The sequence below is a fragment of the Durotheca rogersii genome (assembly GCF_024521655.1).
Source record: "Durotheca rogersii strain YMJ 92031201 chromosome Unknown GGS23scaffold_10, whole genome shotgun sequence".
NCBI lineage: Eukaryota > Fungi > Ascomycota > Sordariomycetes > Xylariales > Xylariaceae > Durotheca > Durotheca rogersii.
In genome coordinates, this window is record NW_026251241.1 from 695,741 (window position 1) to 708,328 (window position 12,588).

Sequence of the window (12,588 nt, forward strand, 5' to 3'; positions counted from 1 at the left end):
GGTTGTCATCTGCATTAAATGCTTAAGCTGCCTGGTTCAATTCAATAGGAGATACTCGGGATTGAGGCCGGTGGGCGATAGGATCGCGCTCTTGATAGGTACCTGCGGAGGATTTTAGATCTTGGGCACTAGGCACAGATCTGCCCACTTACCAACTACTTCACACCTGGACTATAGAGGTACTCTATCGACAAGTTTTAGGAACTTAGGAGAAGGTGGGTAGGCAGGTAGGTAGGCAGGTAGATCTCCTTCCCGCTGGGGCAACATCAATACAACATTCTACTGCTAAATCCTCTTCTCACGCGTCGCTTGAGGCTTATACTGTGGGACTGACCTCACTCCCGTATCGTATGCCTACCTCTAGGCACATGTGCACATAGCACGCTGGCACAGGAGGCGAGGCGAATATGCAGGGTACCAACAGAAATGGGGCATTACCTAAGTACCTAGGTCCGCCGCCTCCTCGTCCGTGTTGGCTACTTACATACCTACCTCCAGGACGGAGCTGCGAGTGCAATACCTAACGTCCATATACTACTTGGCCGAAACAAGGCTCGGAGGTTCCATGGAAGAGACAGGAATAACAGGTAACACGATAGAGGCAACCGGCCGGTACAGGTTAACTGCCCACGCTTAAGGACGGGAGTTTAGTCGTGTCAAAGGAAATAAAGACCTCCGTCAGGTATCTTAAACGCTCACCTGTCACGGGCGGCTCCGCCGCATCTAATGCATGCCCTCTCTCAAATTCTTATATTCGTCCAATATTTTAAGAATTTAATTTGAAATAAAATAAACCAAAATATCGACAACTATACACTCATACCCAGTCGGAAGTGGAATTAGCAGAGCAAAGCACGTACTTGCATACGAATCAGCGTGGCTCGGAGGTTCCATACGGAGGATTGACACCCATGATCTGCCGTATAGCCGTATTACCTGGCGGTTCCAGCTAGGGGGAGCGAAGATAAAATGACAGACAAAGCACTCTCCCCTATGGACAGGGTTGTAAAAAAAAGTTTTTAAGTTAAGTTTTAACGAAACTTAACTTAACTTAACTTAAGTTTCTAAAAATGAAAACTTAACTTAACTTAAAAAAGTTTTTGAAAAGAGAAACTTAACTTAACTTAAAATTTTTTTTTAAAAACTTAACTTAACTTAACTTAACTTAAAAAAACTTAACTTAATTTAAAAAAACTTAAAAAAACTTAAAAAACTTCAAAAAATTGTAAAAAAAACTTAAAAAACTTAAAAAAACTTAAAAAAACTTAAAAAACTTAAAAAACTTAAAATTTTCTCGGTAGAATTATAGAAATTCTATAGCAGTAGAAGGAGTTAATAACGTTATAATAACTAAGTTAAAATCTGTAAAAAAAAGGAGATTTAAATAATATACTTTGAATAAATCTTACTAAAGATATAATAAAGATATAAGTATTTGAAAAAAGAGAAATCTAAATCTTTTATACTGAATAGGAGTAGCGTAGGTACGCTGTAATGGAGGCACGAAAAGGGCTACCTAACTACCAATAACTAGCCTAGTGCCGATTAACCAAGATTATAGCTATAAACAGCTATAATCGGTTAATCGGCTAGCTGAAAACGGTAGCTAGGAAAGGGGACTAGAAACGGCAAAGGAGGATAGCTAGAAGGGCATGGTAAGAAACGAGTAAATAGCTATAGGCTATAATGTTTATAGGTCTAAGTCTAGCTAATGAAAATATAAGTACGCGACCTATATAAATATATATCGAAAAGGCTACGTAGCTTAGATCTACCGTACTACTATAGCCTTCCTAGTTTAATTAATCCGTAAGGAGTAATTAAACTCCTAATAATAAGTACGGTAGCTTTCGTTTCCTATTAAACCTAATTAACTACTAATTAACCTAATTCCGATTAACCTTAATTAATTAAAAGCTAGCTAATTTAATTAAAGGCTAATAGGATAAGTTAGGAAGAAACAGGGTAATCCTAATAACTAAGAACGATTATAATAGTAATAAATAGGTAGTAGGATAGGTAACTAACTATAGCCGTACCTAATCCTAAACCTAAACCTAATTAATCCTAAACCTAATCGGCACCGTAGCTAATTAGGAGCTAAGCTAATTTACTCTAAAGGCCATTAAGAAATAATAGAAAAGATCTAATAATAAGAATAACTAGGCTAGCGGAGCTATAACCTATAAACTAACCTAATTAACCTATTCCTAATTAATCCTAATTAACTAAGAACGAGCTAGGTCCATTAAGGCCATTAAGAAATAATAGGGATTAATAGTTAGGAAATAGGAACTATAACGGATAAGTAAAATAAGCGTAGCTCCCGTAAGAAACGAAAGAAATAATCCCATACGATATAACGTAATCCCGTCCTTCTCGTTTATAACTAGCTTTACCGATCCTTTTAATTAATCCTAATCTTATAAACTAATTAATATATCCTATTCATACCCGACTATTCTCGTTTCTAATTATTATTCGTCCGGTAGTATCTACCGGGCTTCCCTTAACCCTTAATCCCTCCCTTATACGTAATTCTAGGGGCTTTAGCTCTTCCTATTAACTATATATCGGTAAAGGCGATAAGAAAGATCTCCGGGTATTAACTTATAACTCGTTTCTTTTCTATAGCTATTTCTAGGCTTTCTTATTTAATATCTTATTTATTTCGTATCGCGGTATCGTCTATATAAGTCTTTCGCGCTAATCGGTAGGTCCCGATTAAGTTCGTAGGTATAAGGTATGTCGGTATTTTCTTAGTAATTAAAGGTATCGTAATATCTATCGGTTAGGAAGGAGAAACCTTCCTAGGTACCGTAACTAGCTAAAAGGAATAAAACAAAGGCGATTAAAATAATAAGCCTCTTACGGTTAAAATAAATCGATCGGTAAAGAACGGATACCTTTAAGCGCGTATTATAAAAAAGAGTAGTAGCGGTAACTTAGTTAGATTAACTAAGGGCGAAAAACTGCCATCTAGGTACTAGTAAAAAACGACGGAAGTAAAACCGGGTAAAAACGGGTATAGCTCCTTTAAAAGAAATAATTAAGAAACGAGAATAAGGATTCCTATTAATCGGCGAACGAGCTTTTAGGTAAGTTAATTAAAAGCTAATGGGAGGGCGTAGTTATTAATAGTCGCTATGATTATCTATCCTTCCGTTAATCCTAACCTAAAAAGGCTTAATCCGAAAGCTACGAAAAACGGCTCTGGAGCTACGAAAATAGCTCCTGATTAACTAAAAAATAGGGAATCTCTTAATCGTCGTATCCTAAACCTAATAACTATAAAAACGGTCGCAAAAGGTTACTCCTAAGATAAGGTAAGGACGAGCTATTAGGTAGTCGCTACTAAACAGAAGTAACGTAAGTACGCTAATAGAGGTACGAAAAGGGCTACCTAACTATTAATAACTAGCCTAGTACCGATTAACCTAAGATTATAGCTATAAATAGCTATAATCGGTTAATCGGCTAGCTAAAAATAACAGCTAGGAAAGGAGACTAGAAAAGGGCAAAAGAGGATAGCTAGAAGGGTATGGCAAGAAACGAATAAATAGCTATAGGCTATAATATCTATAGGTCTAAGTCTAGCTAATGAAAATATAAGTACGCGACCCATATAAATATACATCGAAAAGGTTACGTAGCCTAGATCTACCGCACTACTATAATACTTATACGTATATATATATATTTCTTTTTTATTTTATTAAAACCATATTCCGACGTTAATATTAAACCCGATAAAAAAGCCTAATTAAAGTTTAAGGATCGAAGGATCGAAGGATTAAATGATTAAAGAATTAAAGAATTTAATAATTTTAAAATCTAAGGTTTTAAAATTAAAAGATTAAAGAATTTTACATTTTAAAATCTAAGGTTTTAAAAATTTAAGAGCTGAAAAGAAATATTTATTAATAATATAATCTTTATTAAATTTTAAATATTTATAAAATTATATTTAAAGTACTAAAATATTAATATATAAGAATTATTTCATTAAATATAACATATAAAAGTTTTAGAACTTCAAGAGGAAAAACTTAAAAAAACTTAAAAAAACTTAAAAAAAACTTAAAACTTAACTTAAACTTAACTTAACTTAAACTATTAAAAACTTAACTTAACTTAAAAATTTTTTTCAAAAACTTAACTTAACTTAACTTAACTTAAGTTTTTGAAAAAAAAAACTTAACTTAACTTAACTTAAAAAAACTTAACTTAACTTAAAAACTTAAACTTTTTTTTTCAACCCTGCCTATGGATACCATCACCTCTCCACACGTACCTTGCACACCTCATCCACCAATACCAACGTTTTACCCACCGCTTATATGTAGCAGATAGCACCCGGCATCCCACACCAATCGAGATAACCACTTCTCAACCCTCTCCACGATGGGATTTGATGTCCTGTTAAAGCTGAAAGATGCCGGAGCCGCCACAGAAGAATATCTAAAGGGGAAATGGTAGGTACTGTTGGCCCTGTCTCTTCTCTCTTTCTTTTCCTCCCTCCGCCCTTTCTTGCCGCCTGCCCTCCACGCAGCCGTGAAGTGATCCTCCCTATTCCACTATCGCACGACTTGTCGGCATAACTATGCGTCTAACCAGACGTCTTCGACAGGGACAAGAGGAAGCAGCGGGATGCGCAAGCCAGAGCCGATGCGGAAGAGAGGCGGCGCCAGGAAGAGAAGAATGCCTTTCTCGGGTTGATCATAACGAAGCTTACGGGCGAGTCGGCCGTAGAGATGCCACGGTTGGAATGGGACCCGACGATGTTGCACAGGGCGGTCTTCCTAGTCACCATACCCATCGAATTTGGCATATTTGAACTGTCCAAGAACAGCTACAACCTGCTTGCCAAACATGTCGGCATGAGCCGAAACAGCGTGAGCCATTGGGCATTGTGCGTGGTCGACCGTAGCTTCAACCCATCTTATAGTTACGACCTAATGAGCGACCAGCTGGCACTCAATGCGCTCGGCAAGAATCAATTCCGCGTAGCAGAAGTCACTCCTGCGTACGTCGAGACTTGGACTTCGTGTTATTACCTCGGCGAGACGACGAAATCCCACGACGAGATCCGAGCGTTGGGTGAGTCGGCCTCTATTGCTACCTACGTCAAACTCACCTCGTCGCTGACGCATGCGTGACTATACTATACACACAGGGATACATCACATGGAGCTCAACCCTCGCTACCACCTTCTGACGAACAATTGTCAGAACATGGTGGAAAGCATGGTCAGGCAGGTGTGCGACGGCAAAATCATAAGTCAGACCAAATTAAATGAAGAGCTTGCCCTGGCGTCGCCCAAGATCGCCCTCGACCTCATGGTCGCCAGGCTACGGTCGAAAATAGAGAAATTTGAAGAACACGAAGAGAGCGACGGCGTCAAGGAGGACGTGGATATCATCAAGGGCCTATGGCATAAGATCCATCATTAACGGCCCGTCAGCACACCGAAGTTCTCTGGAAACCCACGGCTCGCGTTCTTTCGAAGGTACGGGCACTTGTTAAAAAAAGAAAAAAAAAACAGAAAAAGAAAAAGAATAACGATCTCGCATTCCTGGCGTTTCTGAGAAATTCGGCGTTAATCGTCATTGATTTATCTAGGTATTTCTAGAGGGGGTAAGACAAGCGTCATTTAACCCGCTTTCCCTCGCACTCCCCCCCCACGCTAAGTAACCCAATGGAGGGGACAAGGAGGATGACAAATCCATAGCAACGCTGGTTTTTTTTCCCTTCTTTCAGCGATGAATTCATCGGGTCTACAGTCTTACCCATTCAGGCGCATCAGTTAACCACGTTTTTCTTATCTTAGCAGCGCTTAAGGCGTTCTGATATATGCAACGCCTACCCAGCCCAAGGCTCTGCATGCAGTACCTAGGTTACTTGCTTGCGTTTCAGCCTGGGCTCTAGTATTACCTCTAGTAAAATAAGGCCCGAATTATTCTGCTTCGCAGAATAATTCGGGCTTATTTTTAACGTAAACGCTAAAAATAATAACCTATCCGGAGGATAGAGAGATATAGAAAGTATACTTAGTTTATTTAATAACGATTTTTAGAACTACGAACTTTATTTATTATAGAAAACCTAGAAAACGTAAGAAATTATATATAGAAAACTTATAGTTCATTCGAAATTATCTTTTATAAATTCGAAACTAGTTTAAATTTTTACGTTAACGTATATTATATTAAGCAGAGCGTATATTATTTACGATAAAAAACGTATATAGTAAAACGAATTTAAGAAGAATAAAATATAAAAGAAATTTAGTATAGAAAAATTTTTTTAAAGTTAAAATTACGTAGGTACGTAATTTCTATATTAAAAAAGGGCGCTATATCTAATAAAATTACGAAACCCTTAAACTTATATCTTTATTACTTCTTTTTACGTTTCTTTTCTGCTTTTTTTTACGTACCCGTATTTTTTTCTCGTAATATACGTAGGATTTCTCGTAATAATTCGTTACTAGAAAGAGCGTTAATATTTAATCCTTATTACTTTATAACCCGCTCTTCCGCCTTCCGGATTGCCTTTCTAGTTTTCTTATAGACTTTATTAAAAGCCTACTTTAAATTAGAATTTCTACGCTAGCGTACTTTATTACGTATTAACGTACCTTTTTATTAATTTTTTTAGAATCGAAAGCTTTTTTTAATTCCATAAATTTAGCGAGCTTTAGCTCGGCCTCCTAAGATACCTTAGCGTAAGCGTAGTAGCCCTTATAGTAATAATAATAGCGATTATCTTTTATACTTATTAATTATCGCGTATACGTAACTTTTCGCGTTTTCTACGCTATTTTATATACCGGTTTTTTTTACGTAAGCGTTCGCTTATAATCGACTAATTCGTTTAAAGCATACCTTATAAGGTAACGCTCTTTCTTCGTCGCCGTTATCGTCGCTACCGTCGTCGCTATCGTCGTCGCTACCGTCGTCGTCGTCGTCGTCGTCGTTATTAATAAAGGGGCGGACTCGGTTTATAGGTAAATTCTATATAGTAAAATTAACGCCTACGTATATTATTATTTAATCGCGTACTTTTTTTTATACTATAAAGTTCGTAAAGCATAACTTACTTTATAAGGTATACTAGGGGAGGAAGGATCGCTACCGCCGCCGGCGGCCGCTAGGCCGTTAGTACTACCTATCGTAATATTAATACTAGCTACGCGGCGGGCGTCGCTAGCCGATAGCTAATCGAAGCCTAGGTTAGTAAGCTCGGTAGTCGAAATCTTAGATATTACTTTAATTAATTAAATCTATCGCGCGCGTATTAAATTTCTTACTTTTTTTAACTACTTTAATTTTATTTCATTAAATAAAAGATTACGAAATATCGTTAGCGTTCGTTTTAAGCTTAATTAGCTATATACGAAGATTTAAACTTACGTAGTTATAAGAAGGATAGGAGGCGTAAAGAAAAAGGAAAGGAAATAATAAAAGTAATTAATAATAAGAAATAAGTTATTTTATTTCGTAAATAAGGAAGCGTTATAAGAAGTCGCGATTAAAGGAAGGTACGGCGTTAGTTACTAAAGAAGTCGCGATATTTTTATACGTTAGGAAGGAGCGGCGTATTTTAGGAGACGCTCCGTAATTAAAGTAAAAGAAACGTATTCTTATATAGAAAATGGTATATCTACGTTACTTTTATACCCGTACTTTTTACTTTTACGTAGTTTAGCTATATAGAGATTAATTAAAGTATTATAAACTATATTCGCTCGATAGAATTAACGTATATACGTTACTTTTATTTATTATTTATAGCGCTAGAGTACGTTATTTATAAGGATATCGTAATAGGTATAGAGGTTAAGTAAATAACTATATACGTAAACGGAGATTTCTATCTTTTAACTTAGCTTTTATGCCTACGAAATATATGTTAGCTTAAATATTAACGAACGTAAAAAGAAACTTACTATTTATTAGTTCCTTATATATCGTATTCCTATAAAACGGCTCGTCGAATATTAGGCCTTATAACGAGGTAATCCTAGAATAAGCGACGTAATTTAACCCTAACGCGAATTCCTTTTCTATAATTCTAACGATAGCGTAAAGAATAATAATACCTTACGCTTTATGGACGGTTATTACGTATGAAATAATTAGGGGGAATTATTTTCGTATATAAGAGATATCCTTATAGTCGAACTCCTAGCGCTCGCGTAGTATTAGTACTACCTTTTTCCCTCGAGAATCGCGTAGCTTATTTTCTTAAGTATTTTTAAATCCGGGCCTATCGTAATCGTCGAAAGCTACTATAACTACTATTAGCGGCTCGCGTTTAGGATTAGCGCTTTACGCTTAACTTATATCGTAAATAAAGCCTTAGGAGTTATTTATAAGCCGTATTTCGGAAGAGATATTACGTAATAATATTACTCGAGCGCCTATATAAAATAATAGCTTAGAGAAGAGGTTACCGGCTAAGTCGCTAGGCGCGTTTAACGTTCCTCGGCCGTAATGGATGACGTATATTTAAATAACTAGCGAATTAAGCGTTACGAAATAGTTAAAATTATACTAAAGTACCTCTTTACGCGTAGAGTATATACGTACCGCTTTTTTAAAGCCGAAACGATCCTACTTAGTTAATATCGCGGTTATTTTCGTAGATAGGAGCTAGAACGACTCGGCGGAAACTTACGCTAAGCGTAATTCGTTTAGCGCTTTTCGAAAAAGCGCTTAATCCTCGCCTACCTAGCGCTAAACTACCGATAGAAATACCGATTTAAAAAAAGCTCTATACGTATTATAGCCGACGAGTTCGTTTACCGAAAGATACGTCGAATTAAGAGTATAGATAAGCTTTAATAATACTAAAGGTAATTAAAAGAAGTCGCCGATTAAGATTATATTTACGCTACTAAAAACCCGCGAGCTACGCGGGAATATTTACCGTAAACGGCGGTTAATAAACCTAAGTATACGTAGCCTTAATATACTCTTTTCGTCGATAATTAAATAGCGAAGGTTAATAAGGCGTCGTTATACTTTAGCGAGAGCGTTATTAAAAAGCGGCTTAAAGCTACGCTTTACGGATAAACGAAGGAAAGAATATATCGTCCTCTTGCGAATGTTATTATTCGTAGCGTTAATTAAGGTAGTAAGGGCTACCGAGTCTTAAGTAAGAGCCTAGCGAACGTAAGAGGCTAAAATCTTAATTAGATACGATTTTTTAGTACCGTTACTACCGTCGATTTAAAATAGGAGCTAGTTTTAGTTACGACTTTATACGTAGCCGAGAACGGTATCGTAAATTAGCCTTTATTTTGGATTTAACGTATTACGGATATCTAAGGGGACGATTTCTTATTCCGGCGTATCCGTAGTACTTATTATTTCGCGTTAATAGGTAGAATCGTAAAAGTAAAGATACTTATATCGGGTTACGTATATAACTTAATCGTAGTTTACGTCGATATCTTTATTCCTAAGTACGTTAAATATTTCTTACGTAGGCGCTTAGTTCGGGAGTAAACGCGTTAATTTAACTTAATCTTCTTCGTTTAAAGCCTGCTTTTCTTCCTTTAAGAGCTCGAACTCCTTTTCGTTAGGTCCGGGAAGGTCGTCGTAATAGTTATTCTCGTATTAATAGGTTATTTAATATCGCGCATATATTAATATATACGTTAGAAATTAAATACCGTTAATTAAAAGTAGTTCGTTTTCGTTAATATACGGATAATTTAATATAAGCTTAACGTAATAAAACGATTCTAGCTCGTTAAGGCCTTTATTTACGCGGTAAATAAGGTAATAATTAAGTATACGTTTTTTTACGTTACGTTAGAAAGGGCGTTAATCGCGAGCGTATAGCTTATTAAAATTCTAAATCGATACGAAGCGAAAAAAGCTTAATTTAATAACCTTTAATACCTTTAAATCGCGCTAGAGATACTTCTTATAAGTATTACGCCCGTTAGAAACGTCGCTAAAGCCGAGTTCGAAGCTATAGTCTTATTCCGTTAAAGGCCGGTAATTTACGTTACGTATAATACGCGAATTAGCTTATAAGGATAGCCTATATAATATATAATAAACCTCTTACGTAAAGTAATTTCGTTTTCCGATTAGTTTATTTATTAACTTCGATATAAAAAAAAGAAGAGGATTTACGCTAGAGACCTTTAGGAGGATCTACTTAGTAAGGACGCTATAACTATCGGTTTTAATTTCCGCTTTAAAGTAATACTTCGTTACGTAATTTATAATAGCTTTTACGTTAGTATAAAGCGAAATATTAATATTAGCTAGCTAAGTAAAGGTAATTATTCGATTATATTAATTTAATTATTCGTCGTTACGTTACGCTTTAAATGATTACTAGGTTTTATACGGCCGTATAATAATCTCGGCGTAAGCGCGGTACGGCCGCGGGAAAAGAAATCGATATTCTAGAGGTAGTAAAACGTTATTACCTTATTTTACTTTTCGCGTTTTACGCTTATTAATACGGAGGTAATATACGGGGGAATATTTATAGCGTTAGTAACGATTAATAATTTAAGAGAGCTAACGAAACGACGGCCGCGCGTTTAAAGGCCGTAGTACGAGCGGATTATCCTTATTTTAATTTAAGCGCCGGCGCGGCTCTGGGTTAACCGTAAAGGCGTAGTAGCTTTAAATGCGAGCGTAGTTTTAGCGCTATTCGAAAGAAGTTATATTAAGTAACGGACTACCTTCGAATTAAAATAGCCCGTAGTAATACGTACTTTTACGCCTTTAAAATTCGTATCGATATTAATAATCGCGTAAGCCGAACTTCTTAACTAAGACGATATTACGGAAGAGCTAATTCCGAGCGTAAAAATGCTACGCGGTAATATAGGGATTAGTTTTTAATAGCTCGCGGAATAAGCGTATGCGTTAGATTTTAAGGGAGGAGAATTATTCTTAAAAGCGTAGTATATATTAAAAAAGGTTCCGCTAATAAAGATTAATAAGGCTTAAGGTAAGAAAAGCGCTAGGAATCCCGAGGTACTTAGTAAAAGTAACGTACTCGCGTTTTCGTTTAAATTAAAAAGGCCGCGTATTCTTTAAATGAATTATAGCGCGCGTAATACTTCTTAATAACGCATTAGCCTCGGTATTCTTAAGGTTTTTTAACGCTTACTCGAGATCCTACCGCGTAATTTATTATTACTAGGCGCCTTTTCTTCTTACGAAATATTTACTTATTACTATCGCTTATTAACGTATAAGTATATTAAGCGCGATAAAGCGGAAAGTAGGGTATTACGCGAATCGATTATCGCGTTAACGTATAGCGTATTATATTTAATCGTCGAAATCGATCTTACGTTACTTTAGATATATAAATTTAGCTTCTTTACGCGGAAATAAGGTAGGAAACGCTAGTAAAAATAACGTAATTAAACGTATAAATTCGTTAATAAAGGTCTAGCAAATAAAAGGCATGAATAAATAATAAGTACTTATAAGCTTAACGGGATAACCTTTAAAAATAAGCGTCCCCTTTAATTCTAACTTTAAACGCTTTATTTTAATTTACTTTAACGTAACGTTTAGTATAATAGATTTATCGTATTAAGCTTCTAATCCTTTTAAGTCGCCTTCCGTAATTAGGCTAGTTTAAAGCGCTTAACCGTTATCGACGAAGTTTTAAATATTAAGCTACTTAAAAACATTATCGTCGTTAGGTAGTTCTTTTAACGCGGCGCGATTTTATTTAAAGTCTTTATAACCCGGGTAATTATATTTTAAATACTTAAGCTATATTTCGATAACGCGCCGGCGTACTTTAAACTTAGTTCGAAACTAGGTTATTTACTTAAGATTTTACGCTAGCTCGCGTAGGCGTAATAAAACGATATTAAGATACTAAGGGAGGAGGGGAAGATGGTCGTATACTTTATTAACGTTACGTATAAAATATACGACGTAACCGCGATATTTATATTATTAGCCGCGGATTATAAGTATATTTATTACTACGTAAACCCGCGTAATAAGTAATTCTTCGATTATTATTAGCTCTAATAGTAAATTAAAAAAAGGAAGGATACCAAAGTTAAGATAGTTATCTACGCTAAAAAAAAAGGGCTTATTTACGCGCCTCTTTTAGTCTTTATTACGATAACGCTTATAAATACTTACGGTATTTAAATCCATATTAAATTAATATTCCCCGTAACGACTATAGTATTTACGTCGTTCCTACTTTAGCGCTAATTAAAACCGTATTAGAATCGCGTAATCGATATCGCTAACCGCGTTAACGTCGAGGTTTCTTTCCTACCGTAGCGGCTTAATTATAAACGAGCTTTAACGATTAAAAACGTTATTAAGTTCTTAAGAGCGAGCGGTATTTAAGGGGGAGGTTTAATTAAAAGGTCGGCCTAGGCGCGGTTACTTTCGCGTTAGTTTTAACGTAAACGCGCGTAGAGGTCGGCCTCGACGAATTAACTCTCGCGTTTATTTTAAAGCAGGCGTACGTAAAGGTCGGCTTCGACGAGCTAACTCTCGCGTAAGTGCTCGAGGAGGTCGCCCTCGGGGCGCTAGTTCTAGCGTTATCGTTAAATTCGCTAG

The 12,588-nt window shown here is 36.1% G+C and overlaps 1 protein-coding gene across 1 annotated transcript; it reads left to right on the forward strand.

Annotated features, from left to right (window-relative positions):
• The first annotated feature begins 4,265 nt into the window (after positions 1-4,265).
• Positions 4,266-6,086, forward strand: GGS23DRAFT_568454 (uncharacterized protein). The gene is made up of 3 exons (XM_051516395.1): positions 4,266-4,475; positions 4,631-5,100; positions 5,177-6,086. The coding sequence occupies exons 1-3, from the start codon at positions 4,405-4,407 to the stop codon at positions 5,452-5,454; spliced, it is 819 nt and encodes a 272-aa protein (XP_051371847.1). The 5' UTR covers positions 4,266-4,404; the 3' UTR covers positions 5,455-6,086.
• Positions 6,087-12,588: the final 6,502 nt, after the last annotated feature.